At 43.4% G+C, this 18,470-nt stretch overlaps 1 protein-coding gene across 3 annotated transcripts in view; it reads right to left on the reverse strand.

The window, feature by feature from the left end:
* The window catches only part of FRY (FRY microtubule binding protein), a 323,252-nt gene extending 320,966 nt beyond the window's left edge, over positions 1–2,286 (reverse strand). For 2 of the 3 annotated variants that reach the window (XM_040267100.1, XM_040267099.1), the window contains exons 1-2: positions 1,641–2,286; positions 750–922 (exon numbers count right to left, since the gene is read on the reverse strand). In XM_040267100.1, the coding sequence (XP_040123034.1) occupies positions 750–922; positions 1,641–1,837 (370 nt within the window). In that variant the 5' untranslated portion in view covers positions 1,838–2,286. Of the gene's footprint in view, positions 1–749; positions 1,601–1,640 lie in introns of those variants that run through there. The other variant, XM_040267101.1, reaches the window with a different exon arrangement.
* Positions 2,287–18,470: the final 16,184 nt, after the last annotated feature.

An 18,470-nucleotide genomic window follows, 5' to 3' on the forward strand; every position in this document is an offset into this window, starting at 1 on the left:
AAAAGGCCACTTTCAGTTTCTCCAGAAAATTCCAACGCAAACAGTACTGAAATAAGTTGACTAAATAATTCATCCTCTCCAGGGATCACGCACCAGTGATACCTCAGCGAGAGTTCACTGTCACAGGCACTTTATACAATCTACACACCTGTAATACCAGGCTTGGCCACCTAAGGCCACCACCAGAGTCTCTTTATCGAGATTGAAATCTGGGAGTCTTCTGAGCTCCAGTACACTCCACCTTAATCGAGCCCTTTACTACAAATGGTTTTAGGCTCTGATGCAAGACAGGAATTTGAAGCATGCATTTGAGTATTTAATGGCATTAATTTCTGGTGCACACAAACATCAGCTTCACTCAACAATCCAATAATCTTGCAAAATAAAGAAAATATGTCAGAAAATGAAATGCAGCATGGAATTCTCCAGGACTGCAAGCAAAGCAGGTCCCAGATTCCGCAGCCCGACAGAATAGCTGCCTATTTACAGATACTTAAAGTCAAAGAGACACCTATTTACAGACCCTTAAAGATATGAAAATAAATCAAGAAAAGAAAAAGGATGAGAGTGCTTTCAGGTGAAAGAACTGTTCTTTTTTTTTTTTTTCAATTAAACATGTTTACTTTACTGCCTCAAGTTCTCAGATATGTCCCAAGTTAATCTGAAATGTAACACATCTGATCGTTAGAAATGAAATACAATCCTTGTTGTTGTTTTAACCGGCAGGCATCAATTGAAACAAATCCTACCTGGAAATATGGATGGTCTCTTTTTTGGGCGCCTCAGGTGAATGGGTTCCAAGTTTCTAAAGTTTCTTTGAAGTCTTGCTTTAATATCATTTCCTATGAGTAATTCAGGTGGCAGGCTGCTCCGTCTTGATGATTTATAATCATTTTGCGATGAATTTAGTTTGTTCTTCTTCCTGGAATATAAATTGCTGTCATCAACCGCCATGGTAGGAAATACATTTGATTTTCCTGGCAAAAAATTCTGAAAAGCCAAATCCAGGCGCAGCCGCCTCCGTCTCCACCCCTCCACTCCACTCAGGAGTTCTCATGCTTTGCCCCGCACTTGTCTGGGAAGCTTAGCAAGTTGATAGGCGTGGACTTGAACAGGTGTAGAATTACTAAGCAGCCCCTCCTATCCACAGTAAAGAGCACAGGGGAGGAGAGATCTAAAAAATCATTAGGTGCAGGAGGCTGAGGAATGCCAACAGCTGTGGCACACGGGTAATAAAAGGGGCGAGATGAGTGCTGAGCGTGATCTCTGTTTTATTGGTGCGACGCCATAAAGCAACCACAACTTACTCTTTCAGAATGAGTACCTATGCAAATCACAGGCCTAATTATTGTTGTTTTCTGAAACTCTTGGAGACTTTTTTTTTATAGAAGTTTTGGGGAAACTTTGGGAAACATTTTTACATTCCCTCCTACCTTTTTGTTTCACATAACACAGACAGCAAATGTCTGTCTTTACGACATTCCTTATCTGGCGGGCAGTCGACTGGAAGTGGGCTGGACGGAGGAGACGACAGATGGCTGGGATGAGCAGGAAGGACCCCGGGGTGGGTGTGCATGAGCAGCAGTGCTGCCGGGAACCCAGTGCAGCCTCCCACCCTCCCCTCCCCTCCTGCTCTCTACCTGGAAGATGGCTTCTGGGAAAGGTCAGCTGTCTGACAAAGTGAAGTCAGAGGTCTAGCCAGTGAGCTGTGACCTACCACGGATGGCACTCTCCACTCAGCCAGTGGAAATGACCCTGTCTGTGGTCTCTGCTGGGATCCCGCCTGGCTCGCAACTAACGTGGTCAACTGGTTTGGTGGTCTGAGAAAAAGCAGCATTCACCAGATTCCGGCTCGACCCGTCCCATGCTTGCTTTCTCTCTCTTCCGGACTTTGCATTCATACATCCTTTGTTCCCTTCCCCCTTGCTCTATTTATGTGGAAAGGCTCTGCCCTCTTTTCTCTAACTGACTCTGCAGAACTCATAATTCTATCATTTATCCTCTCATGTCCCAGGGCTGGGTCTCCTCTCCCCTGCTCCTCCTCGGTCTCTTTCTCTCTCTCTGTCTCTCACACACACACCCCTTATGTTCTGCTTGACTGCAGTGTGAGTCAGAAGATAAAGATGATAAAATCTGCCTTTTCTCTTCCCAGTGCCTGGAATCAGTAGATATGTAACATTATAAGGGATTTAGAGGCTGTTTCGGAAATCACTGTTTACTTTGGTTTGTGCTTGTATGCGTGTGTGTGAAGAGACTATTTGCAAGTCTCTGGACTGTAGCCGGCCAGGATCCTCTGCCTGTGGAATTCTTCAGGCAAGAATGCTGGAGTGGGTTGCCATGCCCTCCTCTGGGGGATCTTCCTAAACCAGGGATGGAACCCACGTCTCTTATGTCTCCTGTATTGGCAGGTGGGTTCTTTACCACTAGCGCCACCCGGGAAGCCCTTACTTTAGTTTACTGTATGCCAAGTAGGTTAGATTATTTGATAGAATTTAGGAGCTGGGTCTTTTCACTTGAGTATAAGTTTCATTCTCTTTTCTCCTTTTAGCAAATAGTTCTTTTTACAACAGATTTTCTGAAAAGTTTTTTTTTTTTTAAGAAGTGTGTCCAGATTAGGGTTGCACTATAACCCATAAATTATAATTATAATCCAGCAAGCTGTTTACATATTAGATTATTAAGTTATTTTATTAATTATACACCATTTCCCTTGCAGGACTTAAAACTATTTTGTCAAGTTGGAACATACCACAAACTTCAAAACAATGAGTGGCTTGTACAAAACTATTTTGAAAAGCCCATGAGACTTCTTGAATCTCCCTTAGCTTAATGAAAACACACTTTTTTTCCCAGCAAAGAAATTAAAAGTAAAGCATTACTTAAAGTTTGAGGTAATGATTTAACAGGAGAAAAAATACATTTCCATAATAAAAATCTAGAGAACAGTGGTTAAGTTCTGAGTCCCTAACAGGGTAGAGCCCTAGGCCACAAAATACTGGATGTTAACAGGGGGAATCTAGTAAAGATAAGCTGAAACTTGAGCTTTGAGTGACTCTTTCCCAATTCACAGTATCCTCAGGGGGCTGAGCAAGAGTGCAGACGAAATGAAATCCAGCCTCAGAAACAAGGTGTGATTATCACATAGAGTGTGGGACAGGCACGGCTGCCCGCGGAGAGCCTGGCCGCAACACAGGGTTAAGAGCTCAGGCATCTGGAACACAGTAACAACAGCTGTGGTTACTGCACACTTAATACCGGCCAGGTTCTGTGCTAAGCTGTGGACATGCCTCATCTCACGGATCCCTCCTAATCCCCCTGCTCTACAGACGAGCACACCGAGACTGCCAAATGCCAACGAACCAGGGGAGAGGAGATCAGAACACAGATTTGACCTGCCTTCAATGCTTCTGCTCAAGTCCACGCTTTAAGCTACACCATACTGAAGAAAACAAAACAAAAACTACCATACTCAAAAGTACGCCATGCTGCATTCTTAAATGTATACGTGAAATCTGAAAGAACTCTAAAGTCTTTCTCTACCTTTCCATTGCGCCACTGAGTGAGGGAGGAGGGGTCTGGCTGACCTAACTCCAGCCCTACCCCGCCCCACCTAACCCAGCTGTCAGGACATCTGTAAGATCCACGCAATGGCAGTAAGAAAAAGCAGAAGGAGAATTCAGATTCTTGCTTTAATAAAATGTATTCATGTTGAGACTTTGCATATTAAAATGCATTTTAGATAAATGTATTACATTTTCCTGAGATTTAAATCATAATTGGAGGGGGGAGGGAAATCCCACCCCACTTGAAGGTGTCCCTCATCTCCTGATCTTCTAAAAATAAAATGATGTTAGAGAGGGTTTGAGGGTTCCAGATATTTTCAATGTAACCCCTCTCCTGCCCAACTATTCTTCACTCATTGGGAATAAAAAAAGATATGACTCTAGTCATTTAATATGTTTTCTTAAAGAGAAAAGTGAGAACAGCTTAAATGTGCTATTATTCAAATTTTAGGATAATGATAAAAGGGCCAATTTTTATTTTAAAATAGTATTAAATTTGTGAACATGAAAAAAGTAAACTTTCCTTTCAAAATATTTAAATTGGCTGACAAGATGAATGATAATCAGCCACAAAGAATTCAGCTTGGTTTGGGCTAAAGGAGAATATTCACAGACTGTAATGTTAAGTCCATCTCTCCCTCCTCATGGTAACAGTCACAAGTGGAATTTCATTTTTTTTTCAAGTAGTTCAAAGAATGATGATGATATTGGGCTCTGAGCTAAAAGAAATCTTACAGTGTAATTAAGTAATTTAAAATATATAATTGGATATCTTCTATTCCTATACTTTTAATAACCATGATGCTTTAAAGGTTTCCGTTCTCCCAAAAATCCAATATATTCATCTCCTTTGAATTATTCTAATTTCTTATCCTTCAAGAAGCTGTGTATTTTTTTTTATTAAATGATGTTACCATCTCATGAATATTTTATTCTTCCTGCTAATAAGACATTGTCTTCTTTCTCTTCAAGTGTTCAAATAGTGTTCCATAGAAAGACATTTATTTCCTCATTTTATGGCTATAATTTTCTTGTGAATTTTGGTAGTTTTAAAAAATCGAAATTATTTGAATTTTTTGAGAAAAAGGCAAGTTGAGAACTGTACAATTTTATAACCGTCACTATCTTGCTCATTATCACCTTCTGAGAAATGATCCACCAGGATTTTAGGCCTGTTAAGATTCACCCAATAAACTCCCAAATCTCAGTCTGACTCAATCTGACTCTCAGTGTTACATCCTGCAAATATTTCTGAATTTTTGAGCTCTCTATTCAGTTTGTAAACTGAGAGGACCCATTATTCAGTGGGTTTGACACCAGGAAAAAAAATCATTGTACAGAATATCAGGATGAAGAATATATCACCAAGCTGAGCTCCACCGACGCATCCCTCTGAGAGGTCACCTGCCGCCTCTCACTGCCGACACTCTCTGCCTGGTGTTGTTAACGCACCTGCAGTATTATCCAGGATGTGACTACGCGGAAGAAATTTTCCCTCAGTTCCTAAAAATACAATGGAGGTCTTCAGTATCTGTCTCATTGGCTGTCCCTGGCAAATTAACACTAATGGCCAGCCTTTCCCTCTTCCGATCCTCTGCTCCCTTGGTGTCCTCGACACTAATATCTCTTGTTTTTCGCCCTACCTCTCAGATCCCTTCTGCCTGGATTCTTCCAGGGCTCCTTCGCTCTCCCCTTTACTTTGGCCAGCCCACTGATTGAGAATCTACTTTGTGTTTGATCCCTGGTCCGGGAGATGCCCTGAAGAAGGAAATCCCACTCCAGCATTCTTGCCTGGGAAATCCCATGGACGGAGGAGCCTGGTGGGCTATACAGCCCACATGGTTGCAAAGAGTCAGACACAACTTAGCAACTAAACAACAATGTGCCTGACACCATGAGCAGTCGAAGGTCTCTGCCCTCAAGAAGCTCTGCATCTAGGAAGGGAGCAGACCTATAACAAACAAGTTACTGGTGCACAGAGTCGTTACTGGTGCACAGAGTCATCACTGTGCAGAGGTGAGGTAGAGGAAGCTACTTTGTCAGCTCTTTCTGGTGGGGAGGGGACTGGGAAGGGAAGGGTTTTCAGGGGAGAAGGAGAGAGTTCACAAGAAAGATGGAAGGAATGAGGGCAAAGGCACTAACACGTGACATCACACCAAATGCCCACACAACCCGGCACAGACGCTGGGGCCTGTCAAACACGGGAAGAGACAGAGTGCAGCAGATAGGGAACAGAAGGAAAAACCGTAAGCTGGCATTATACATATTTCTAAACACCACCACAAATTGGACATACAGAAGACAATCTCCTTAAAAAAAAAATCAGTATTAAAAAAACTGACTCCAACCTTTGCAAACACTTTGGTAATTCCGAACAAAATTTAAAAAGACATTTAAAAAAATCTTGCTCCTGAACCATCTTTATTCCAGAATCTATGATACAGAGGCTTGTGGAAGTAGACTCTTACTGAAGTTTTTAATGTCATACAGGCTGTACCTTTTTTTAAAAAAGCTTTCAAACCAGCTCTTACTGGCTTGAAATCCAACTTCATTTGCACTTGCATACTTCTTTGTCCGATTTTGCAAGTCTCAGCAAAATGCCAGCATAACTGCCTGGACTGTTCTCAAATGAAGGTAGGGCTTAAGGGCACATTTTTCTGGGCTTGTTGAGGAGCTCTTTGGTGAGAGGACAACATAAACAAATCTCCCTCCTTGCTCCCAACACACCCACACGGTGTGCGAGAGAAAGGATGGGTAGCTAATTTTTTCTTTTTAAGGAATTGAATCGAAGTTTGCATAAGAGAATTGAAGTGTTTGTTTTGCCCAAATACTAGATGGTGTAACCTCAGAAACGCAGTTGCCAAAACCAGGTTGACAAGTGTCTGCTGTCACTCAGACAGGGCCTCAGCAGCACTGTCACTCAGTGGTGCTCAGCCAAGGTCTCAGCCCCGACTGTAACTTTTGTCTGCGTGTCGAGGACGTTAAGTCCAAGCCCCACCTCAAACTTCTCCGTGGTGTGCTAGATCTGAAACGGTGGGTGATGTACACATTTGTCAAAAGGAATCAAACTCTATACATTTAAGTATGATGGGTTTCCCAAGTGGCTCAGTGGTAAAGAATTCGCCTGCCAATGCAGGAGACGTGGGTTCGATCCCTGGCTCATGAAGATCCTCGGGTGAAGGGAATGGCTACCCACTCCAGTATTCTTGTCTGCAGAAATCCCATGGACAGAGGAGCCTGGTGGGCTGCAGTCCCGGGGGTCACAAAGAGGCAGACTCAACTGAGCACACAGTATACACACACACACACACAGGAGCAATTTATTATACATCATACTCCTGCCTGAAAAATCCCATGGACAGAGGAGCCTGGTGCGCTGCAGTCCATGGGGTCACTGAGGATCAGACACGACTGAGCGACTTCACTTTCGCTTTTCACTTTCATGCATTGGAGAAGGAAGTGGCAACCCACTCCAGTGTTCTTGCCTGGAGAATCCCAGGAAAGGGGGGCCTGGTGGGCTGCCGTCTATGGGGTCACACAGAGTCGGACACGACTGAAGTGACTTAGCAGTAGCAGCAATTATGCCTCAATTCAACTTTTTTTAAAAAGGCAAAGTTATACTTCTCCCCCAGTGCATTCAACCAAGATTCAGACATATTCTGGGCTTCAGTTAATAAAATTAATCAATAAAAGTGGAAAAAATTCTGATTGCATCATCTGCCTCAGTTCAGTTCAGTCGCTCAGTCGTGTCGCTCTTTGCGACCCCATGAACTACAGCATGCCAGGCGTCCCTGTCCATCACCAACTCCCGGAGTTTACTCAAACTCATGTCATCTGCCTCAAGAGGGAGTAAAAAATACACACGGACTCAAGAGTTACGTGAGCCCTTTTCACTTATGAATTTTCTAAACCTGAATCATGTCTTCAGTGTTCAATTTACACACTGCAGAGCTCCAAGAATGCCTGAAAGATGTCTATCTGATAATCCCATGTAACACATTCACTGTGAGTTGCCCAGAGAAAGTGCTCAATAAATACTACAGAATGAACAACAAGTAAAAGAGTAAAAGACTGCAATTGAAAGAAAAAAAAAATGAAGGCATGTCTTAAGAGGAAGTTTCCTTACAAGCTACCATGAAAAAGTATGAGATCTTTTAGGCCAAAGAACTTCAAGATTAAGATAAACATGGGTTATCTTAAGTGACTTGGGTGTCACTTGCTAGCCACTGAGAGCTGGATGAAATGAGCTGGTCTGAAAGTGAGTGAAAGTCATTCAATAACGTCCGACTCTTTGCGACCCCATGGACTATACAGTCCATGGAATTCTCCAGGCCAGAATAGTGGAGTGGGTAGCCTTTCCTTCTCCGGGGGATCTTTCCAACCCAGGGATTGAACCCAGGTCTCCCGCATTACAGGCAGATTCTCTACCACAAGGGAAGCCCAAGGATACTGGTGTGGGTAGCCTACCCCTTCTCCAGCAGATCTCCCTGACCCAGGAATCAAACTGGGGTCTCCTGCACTGCTGGCAGATTCTTTACCAGCTAAGCTACCAGGGAAGCCCCTGCTTGTCTGAAGACTTCCCACAATGTCAGATGCTGCTGACATTCTTGGGACTCTCCTATGGGAACCTTTCAGACTTAAGTGGCAGCATGAGTGCCTGCACTGGCTTTGTAGCTGGATCCAACACTGCACTGATCATTTAGGTGACAACACCATTTAACGAAAAAACGTGAAATGTCAGTCACTGAATTAGCTCTTCTGTGCAAATTCAGGTGTTGTTGTTCAGTTGCTAAGTCATTTCCGACTCTATGCAATCTCATGGACTGCAGTATACCAAGCTTCCCTGTCCTTCACCATCTCCCAGAGCTTGCTCAAACTCATCCACTGAGTCAGTGATACCATCCAACCATCTCATCCTCTGTCGCCCCCTTTTCCTCTTGCCCTCAATCTTTCCTATCATCAGGGTCTTTTTCAATGAGTCAGCTCTTGCGCAACAGAAAAACTTTATAATTCACGCCATTTAAATCCCAAGATAGCTTTATAAGGTTAGCATTCTTAAAAAACATCGCATTGCTTCTTATGCAAACAAAAGTAAAAAATGAAGTCTCTCAGAAACTGATATTAAGCAGACCAAAAACAACTATTAAGAATGTAGATTTAAATATCATAATTTAAAAATCTGATCCAGCAGACAGAGAAGTCTCTACCCCAAAATAATGTCTTTAATGTATTTAGAACATCTAAAAAAGGATGGGCTTTGCTGGTGGCTCAAACAGTAAATAATTTGCCTGCAATGAAGGAGACCTGGGTTCAGTCCCTGGGTCAGGAAGATCCCCTGGAAAAGGGAATTGGCAACCCACTCTAGTATGAACCATGTACAAGGCCATGAAACAAAATTCAAAATACTAGTTTTTTTTAATCATACTCTATGAGATATTCTTTTACCACAATCCAATAAAACTGGGAGTCAATAAAAAACAGCAACAAACATTTTCTTTTAATCTAATGCTGATAACAGTCTTTATTATGTATTCTCCTAGTCATGTCCTATCTAAATATTTCTCCTGTAGTATTTCCTTGGTCCTCATGAGTGTGGTACCACCACTGCCTCCACTTTATAGAGGAGGAAACTCTTTAAGAGGGGCCAAGAACAGTGCAAGATGCAAGAGGGTTCCTTTTCTTCACATCCTCTCCAGCATTTATTGTTTGTAGATTTTTTGATGATGGTCATTATGACTGGTGTAAGGTGATATGTCATTGTAGTTTTGATTTGCATTTCTCTAATAATGAGCAATGTTGAGCATCTTTTCATGTATTTGCTGGCTGTCTCTACGTCTTCCTTGGAGAAATGTCTGTTTAGGTGTTTCGACCATTTTTTTGATTGAGTTGTTTGGTTTTTTTATATTGAGTTGCATGAGCTACTTGTATATTTTGGAGATTAATCCTTTGTCAGTTGCTTTGTTTGCAAATATTTTCTCTCAGTCTGAGAGGAAGGCTCAAGAGCAAGAGCATATATATATGTGTGTGTATATATAAAGCTGATTCATGTTGTTGTACGGTAGAAACTAACAAAACCCTGAAGCAATTATACTCTAAAATTTTTAGCATTTTAAAAAAGTTAAAAATGAACAAAAGAGGGGCCAAGAAACTGCCAGGCTCCTTTGTCCATGGGATTTCCTAGGCGAGAATACTGGAGTGGGTTGCCATTTCTTTCTCCAGGGGAGCTTCCTGTATCTCGCTCCTTGCAGGCAGATTCTTTACTGTTGGAGCCACTAGGGAAGCCCCTTGAGAAACTGCATTAGTAACTAATTACAACAAAGCCTAGTCTTCCTTTAATACTAAACTCTCTAATATATCATTTCCCCTGTGATTCTTTGTTTCCCAACTATCTCCAGGCTCTTCTCTTTTGATTTTGTCTTGCCTCTCTCTGGTGTCTTATCCTTATCAAAGCATCTTCTTTGCTCTACCCTCATTTTTGGGTCTTTTTTTTTTTTTTTTTTTTTTTTATAACCAAGAAAGAGCAAAAGAATCAAATGAGCAATTTCAAATGGTGTCCTTCCAGTATCCCTCCCTCGGGTGTTGAAAGGAGCCACCATTTTATTTCCTTTCTGCATGAATTAAATTCCAACTCTGGCTTCCAAACGTCTGTTTCACACGAGATTTAAACATGTGTTATGTCTGTTTCCTCACTGTTGAGTCCTAGCCAGCTTCGAGGAAACTGTATGAAAACCTGGAACTATCTTCACTCGTAATTGTTGTTGTTGTTCAGTTGGTAAATTATGCCCGACTCTCTGAAACCCCATGGACTGCAGCATGCCAGACTTCCCTGTCCTTCACCATCTCCTGGAGTTTGCTAAAACTCATGTCAATTAAGTCAGTGTTGTCATCCAACCATCTCACCCTCTGTCATCCCCTTCTCCCCCTGTCTTCACCGGTTAGGTGGGCCTCAAATTTTCAATTCTCTTAGGCCTCTAAATCATCTCAGAAAGATCTATCTATCTGTTCTTCTATTTATTATTTTTTTAAATCATTTTCTAAATAAAAGGTGATTTAATTTATACCATATTCTCGAAGCTAGAAAAGGTTGAAGTATCAGAAACCAAACTTCACATAAGCTGAACTAACATCTTTCAACTCTGCCTCCATAAAACATAACTGCAAATTTATATTATTAACTCAGGATGAATAGCTAAGACACAGGATCTTAAGACAACTCTTGAAGCAGACCTATTTTTGGTTTCTTGCATAAGTTCATGGTTCTGTTGCTGGTTTTATAAACACTATTAATAATTAGGATTGAAAGGAAGGCAGATATTTTCATAGTAGCTAAATCTAAACAAAAAATTTCCTATTTCAGATTCTTTCTAGCTATTTTTCTAAATTCTTTTTTTTTTTTATTACGAAGAAAATGTTTGTTGCAGAGTATCTGGAAAGCACAAAAAAGTAATAAATAAAAGACAACCACTGTCAACATTTTGGCATTTTTGGTTCCAGATTCCAGGCTTTGTCTTACCATCTCCCACCCACCCAGATTCAAGCTCAGAGCCCCTTCTCATCCGTGAGAGGGGTACCACGTGACTGGAGGGGCCAGTGTGTCTGAAGCCTCCCAAGAGAGACCAGTGAGCGGGGCTATCATGTGCACTAAAATGCAGTGGGTAGACACTGAAAAATGAATGACCATCTCTCCCCTGCGGGGCAGCAGCTTCTCAAGTCCAGTGGACCAGTGCTTGTGGAGGACCGAATATCAGATGTGCCTCATCCTCTGATTTTTCCAGAAAAGCTAGAAACCCTGATTTTCGTGGTGTTGGAGAAGGCTCTTGAGAGTCCCTTAGACTGCAAGGAGATCAAACCAGTCAATCTTAAAGGAAATCACCCTGAATATTCATTGAAAGGGCTGATGCTGAAGCTGAAGCTCCAATCCTTCAGCCACCTGATGCAAAGAACTGACTCACTGGAAAAGACCCTGATGCTGGGGAAGATTGAGGGCAGGAGGAGAGGGGGTGAGGAGATGGTTGACTCAATAGACATGAGTCTGAGCAAACTCTGGGAGGTAGTGAAGGACAGGAAGCCTGGAGTGCTGCAGTCCATGAGGTCCCAAAGAGTAGGACATGACTTAGCAACTGAACAACAACAAGCCTGATTTGTAAATGCTGGCTTCAGGTTTTTGTTTTTCTGGTTCTGTGGGGAGGTTTTTGGCCACACCGTACAGCATGTGGATCTTAGTTATCTGACCAGGGATCAAATTCAAGCCAGAATTCCCTGCACTGAAAGCTCAGGGTCTTAACCACTAGACCACCAGGAAAGTTCCTGACTTCAGGTTTTTAAAGCAGGACATGGGCCAAAGAAACCAAAACTATGTATCAACTGAGGCCTGTGGTTTAACCCCCTTCCCTGGGCCACATGGTCAGTCTTCATAGAACTTGAGTCAGTGCCTTAAACCATCATTTTCAAAGAGGGGTTCTGTGAAAGCTCTAGTGACAGAGCTGTGTCCAGGTGAGAAACATCTAGAAAGTTCTGCCAACAACTGTCCTCTCTTGGACAGTCATCATGCAAGAGTCCACGTTGTAGACTCTTGAATCTTGCAGCAAAGAACCAACCCCACTTAACTCTGATTAACTGGCATTTTCCAAAAGTGGTCCAATTGAAAACTTTCTTTCCCCTTGTTTTCTCTGTAACAATTATTAGTATCCTTCAAGCCCTCATGTTGGGCAAAACAAAAGGCCATTTGCTAAGGCCTCTTTGGGCCTTGTGACAGGCCACAGAGAAGAAAGGAACAAGCTTTACATCTTTGCAGGCTGTTTGCCAGGTCCGCCCTCCCCTACTAGGAGAACAGATCTCAGTGCTAAGCAATCAATACAAAACCAACTACTGTTGCCTGTGCTGAAAAAGATGGACCAGAGAAAAGTAACTTCAAATAATTTAACTCAGACTCAGAAATCCAATACAAGCCACAGAAGTATTCTTATAATTATAATTTATCCAGGTAACGAAAGAAAAGAGGTTTTACTCTTCTAACACACACCAACTGTTGGAAGGGGGCAAGGGAAGTCAAAATATCATTATATTTTTCTACAGATCGTCCTCAAAGTAGACAGAAAATAACTGAAAATCAGCAGTGTTCTCACTCAATCGGTAGTTACTCTGTTACACACAAACCTGTATTTTTCTGGTTGTTGAACAAGTTTCTCTGCAAACGATCAGTTATCACACCACCTTAATGAAATGCTGCCCTATTAGGGAGGTCAGTTTTTTTCCATCTGTGACTGCCTATGGTTTCATTTCAGTCTTTACAGGGATGTAGAAGAGGTTTGCAATAGCAACCCACTCCAGTACTCTTGCCTGGAAAATCCCATGGGAAGAGCTTGGTAGGCTGCAGTCCATGGGGTCGCTAAGAGTTGGACACGACTGAGCGGCTTCACTTTCACTTTTCACTTTCATGCATTGGAGAAGGAAATGGCAACCCACTCGTGTTCTTGCCTGGAGAATCCCAGAGATGGGGGAGCCTGGTGGGCTGCCGTCTGTGGGTTCGCACAGAGTCGGACACGACTGAAGCGACTTAGCAGCAGCAGCAGCAGAAGAGGTTTGACTAGTAATTTGAAAAAGAGCTGTTTTGTGGTTTTCCATTTTTCCACAATAAGTCTTCTGAAATTCTCAAAAATGCCTCAGTTCCAGCTTTCATGTTTTTCTATTTTTGTCAAACCTTTATTTTTATTTAGTGTTGTGGTTTCTCTCATTTCCATTTTCTACACTGAGAGAGGATTCCTACAGTAATGAAATGTTTACGAATTCTGAAAAATTTTAGGGTTTTGTAGAAACTAGCATGGAATTCTTGTGTAATTCAGACTTGAAAAATGATAGAATATTAATCAACTATTACAAATGTTTATTTCTTTCCCATTCTAGGAGAGGAACCACGAGAAATAAAATTCTTTAAATCACTCAATACGAGTTCCCTGTACTGAGATATCATTTATAAGGTAATACTAAAGATAATACTGAGAAGGTCATCCTCAGTATCTGAGGGGCAGTGGTTCCAGGATCCCAAAAGTGGGTATCAAAATCAACAGATGCTCAAGCCTCTTTGGTAAAATGTCACAGCTGGCTTAATTCAAGAAAGCGGAACCTGTGGATGCGGAGGGCCAGCTGTATATATTATACTATATATGGGAGTACACACATGCTCAGTCGTGTCCAACTCTTTGGGACCCCATGGACGGTAGCCCACCAGGCTCCTCTGTCCATGGAATTCTCCAGGCAAGAACACTGGAGCAGGTTGCCATTTCCTCCTCCAGGGGATCTTCCCGACGCAGGGATCGAACCTGTACTTCCTGTATCTCCTGCGATGGTAGGCAGAGTCTCCGCCACTGAGCCACCCGGGGAAGCTCGTACAGAGATACACACATGAAGCTTCCTTTCCCTAGAAAACATCTACAATTTAACTTCCACCTTGAAATACCAAAATGACTTCAGTGAATGCCCAGATCTAAAAATCAGCAGTATTTTGTACTGTTTACTAGGGGGTAGGAAGGGGGGACAGAGGTTAGGTGATCACATTAAACACACTGTTAGGGTGAGCGGGCTGGAGTGTTAATGGTGACTTTATCGGATACTGCACGTAAGTGGTTCTCTTGTGACTCTGTGTGAACATTCTTTTTCCCCAAACCAGTCAGTCAGTTGCATCTCCTTCTCACATCCGGTGGCTGTCAAATGCTCTTTCTTGACATAGATAAAAGCTGTAATTTTCTACATGCAGTGCTCTTTTTTTGGAGGAGGTATGTGGTTTTGGTTAATGTTGTTTTGTCTACATTCCTTGCCAACATTTCTTCTGATGCTATGCTTCACAGAAGATTTACTATTTTACTAATCCTCAGTGGGGGAGGGGAGCAGAAGAAGACATAAGTGTATCTGTGCACACGTCTGTATCTTTATCTATATGCCTAAGCAGCCTGGGATGTTGTGCGTGCTTTGTGCTCAAGCACTCAGTCATGTCCAACTCTGATCTCCCTATGGACTGTAGCCCACCAGGCTCCTCTGTCCATGGGGATTCTCCAGGCAAGAATACTGGAGTGGGGTGCCATGCCCTCCTCCAGGGGATCTTCCCGACCCAGGGATTGAACCCGAATCTCCTTGTCTCCTGCACTGAAGGTGGATTCTTTACCACTGAGTCATCAGGGATTTTTAGACAGGTACTATTCACTGAGGGATAACATTTCATCACCCTGTGCTTTCATTCTCAAGTACTTCCGATACAGGAATTCCTCAGACCTATGCTACCCAGCGGCGCTAGTGGTAAAGAACCCGTCCACCAATGCAGGAGACGTGAGGGACACAGGTTCGAATTCTGGGCCGGAAAGATCCCCTGGAGGAGGCCATGACAACCCGCTCCATCAGTCTTGTGTGGAGAATCCCACGGACATAGAACCCTGGCTGGCTACAGTCCATGGGGTCAGAGAGTCAGACAGGACTGAAGCAAGTTGGCACGGATGCATGCTACCACCTCATCCTTGGGCTCATGTCCAACTACCTGATGTTAATTTCCATCTGGGTATTCAAGATCACTCAAGGCTCAACAGGTCCAGCCCTGAAATCATCATGGTCTCTAAATTGCTACCCACCCTGCATTTTCTTGACCACTTGAGTTTCTAACTTAGGAATCATTCTAAATTCCCTCCTCTCCCTGACACCACACAGAGTGCTTAGCCGGTGCTGCCAGTTTTACCTCTTTGAATGTGTCGCTTCGTCTATTCCTGTCAACCTTGTCCCAGTGCAGGTCTCCATTAACTCTTGCCTAGACTCATCCTAATGGCTTCCTGGGTCTATAGGTGGAAAGCCAATGAAGGCTCCATCTCAATACCTTGGCATCATTAAGCCTTCGCTCCACGACCTGGGGCCAGTTCACTTCCTTACACTCACCTCTTAGGACAGCCTTCTTTGCACTGGCCTGCTCAGCAATGCTCAGCTGCACATGGTTACATCCTGACTGTTCCCCACTCCCAGCCGTCTCTCAGTTAATGTCCTAGTTCTCATTGCTGTCTTCCCCTGGGGTCCTTTTCTCACCCTCTCCTTATCCCTTAATTCCCTTTGTCCTCTCTGGCACCACTTCTCTCCTACTCTGCCCCCAATTCCCCAGGCTCCGTTAAGAAACTCTTTCTGGGGACTTCCCTGATGGCCCAGTGGTTAAAGATCCGCGTTCCAATGCAAGGACACAGGTTTGATGCCTGATCAGGGAACTAAGGTCCCACATGTCGTGGAGCAACTAAGCCCGTGTGCCACAATTGAGACCCAGTGCAGCCAAATAAATGAACAACGGGAAAAAAGGAAGAAAGAAACTTTCTGGCTTTTCTCAGCTACTTTAGTTGCACCTCTGAGCTCCTAGCTCCCTCAAATTCCCACTTCCTTTCTGACACTGGTTTCTTATGATCTGCCCACGCATCCTTCTCCCTTGTTGGCATGTAACTCACTTCTTACACATCTTTGTTCCCTGGGCTGTGGCACTGGACGGTCACCCTTCTGACTTACTGGGGTTACCTAAGCCAGGCTCCCAGGGCTAAGAGCAGAGGGCAGAGTGGGTTCCAGGAGAACTGTGTCTCCTGATTTCTTGCAGCTTCTAGAAGCAGTTTAGGGCTGTAGGATTTTATTTTCATACACTTTAATACAAATACCTAACTAGCTGACATCAGCGGAAGAAAGGAAGTTAGGAAAAGGAAAATGAGTTCAACACCCACTGAAATATGTAGGTAAAAGGCTGATGTGTTAGGATAAGGCCTGAAAACCAGACTCTAAACTTCCCAGGTTGATTTTCTTGATTCACAAATGGTGTAAACCGGTCCATAAAACAATTGCTTTGGTTAAGTTTCAAAGGAGTGCAAAAAAAAAAAAATCACAAAAAAGTTATTTTTCAAAAAATTATACTGAAAAAGAGAGAAAGAAGGGAAGAGACTTCTAGTGCTAATTCATTCAATTGATACTTAATTTCGAATCTAAATGATACACAATAGATTTCGGCAAGGACAGCAGCCCCATTCCAAGAGAAGAGGTAGGAAGGCAGAAGGGTAAAGTGTTTTCTTGTTTTTTAATTTTTATTTTTTAACTGGAGGATAAATTGCCTTACAATGTCATGTTAGTTTCTGCTGGACAACAGTGTGAATCAGCTGTATGTATACAGATATTCCTTTCCTCCCACCAACCCACCCCCATTCCACTCCTCTAGGTCATCACAGAGCACCAAGCTGAGTTTCTTGTGCTATACAGCAGCTTCCCACTAGTTACTTATTTTACACATAGTAGGGTATATATGTCAATGCTACTCTATCAATTTGCCCCACCTTCTCCTTCCCCACTGTGTCCACATCTGTTCCCCATGTCTGCATCTCTATTCCTGCCCTGCAAATAAGTTCATCTGTACCATTTTCTAGATTACACATATTAATATATGGGCTGGAAGGGTGGGGGCCTGGCTCTACTGTCCGCCACTGTGAATGGCGTCTCCTTGTGAACCTCAATCCCCTTCTGGAAACACTGGTCTCTGAACATACATTGGGACTTGTGGAGGTACAAATAGTATACCCACCAAGAGCTGACCCCCTTGGGGTCATACATATGATGCTATGGTTCAATGCATCACCATATTTACTGAGCTCTTTTATGTATCCAGGGAGTGGAAGGTGGGAATAAAGAATTAAAAAATTCCTGAGCTTGAGGAATCACAATTTAATGAGCCAAAGAGAACAACTCTACCTGACCTCATGGACTGTCTGGCTATTGTAAAGAACAGCCGGGAGAAGCCTTGAGTAGCAAAAGGGGGGAGGGGAGTAAGGAGCAAAATGATTCCCATGGCAAAAATGTCCAGCACTTTACATAGAGATGCTCCATCACAAGATTTCTGCGAGTTTCAGACTCTTCTAGGTGTGTAAAATGTATGTGCATATAAATATAGGCACATACAAAAGGTCATCAATATCCAGCGTTAAAAGGTCATCAATATCCAGTGTTAAATGAAAGCAATGAACTTTCATAAGCCTTTGTAAGTAAAAAGGAAGAAAAACTCATCTTCAAATCCCTGTCTACACCACTTTGCTTTCTGCCCTATCCCTGTTACTGCGGCTGTTTAGTCGTTGAGTCGTATCCAACGCTTTGGGACCCCGTGGACTGCATGCAGCCCACCAGGCTCCTCTGTCCATGGGATTCTCCAGGCAAGAATACTGGAGTGGGTTGCCATGCCCTTCTCCAGGGGATCTTCCTGACCTAGGGATCGAACTCAGGTCTCCTGCACTGCAGGCACATTCTTTACCACGGAGCCACCTGGAAGGCTCCTGCCCCATCCCTCCACGTTCACTAACACAAGTCAGGGCAAGAAAGGAGGATAACAGAGGGAGCACAGCGGCACGCAGGCCAGATGTTTCCGCAGTCCAACTGCTCTTGTTCCCTTTGCTCTTCTCCTCTCCCTGCCCCCGCTGCTGAGCTGACTAGCCTGGGACATAGCATTCAACAAGATGACAGTCCTTCTCCCAAGCAGCTCAGTCAGGTCAGGAGGCTGGAACAACGGGCTGGGGTGGGGGATGTGGTCAGACTGGAACAGAGTGGGAAGAGGGAGGCGCTCTCAACCGGGAGGTCTGGCTGGGAGCCAGCAGTTAAAGGAACATGAGCTACTTTAGGACAGGTGCAGCTCCAGTGGTCTGAACTCTAGTCCCAAAGCCACCCTCTACAGGTCCTGCACCCTGCCTGAATCTATGGGTTTATTTATACAGCTTGGGTCAACACAAACTAACCTCTGTCCCAGAGACAGAAAAAAAACAGTGCTCAGAAAGCCTTTAGCTGGCTACACTAAGTCCTGGCCTTTTGAGAGGTTGCCCAAGCTTTAGACAGGTCACATTCCCACGAGAAATGATCTCTCTTTACTATATTCTC

The sequence above is a fragment of the Oryx dammah genome, unplaced genomic scaffold, assembly GCF_014754425.2.
Source record: "Oryx dammah isolate SB20612 unplaced genomic scaffold, SCBI_Odam_1.1 HiC_scaffold_24, whole genome shotgun sequence".
Classification (NCBI taxonomy): domain Eukaryota; kingdom Metazoa; phylum Chordata; class Mammalia; order Artiodactyla; family Bovidae; genus Oryx; species Oryx dammah.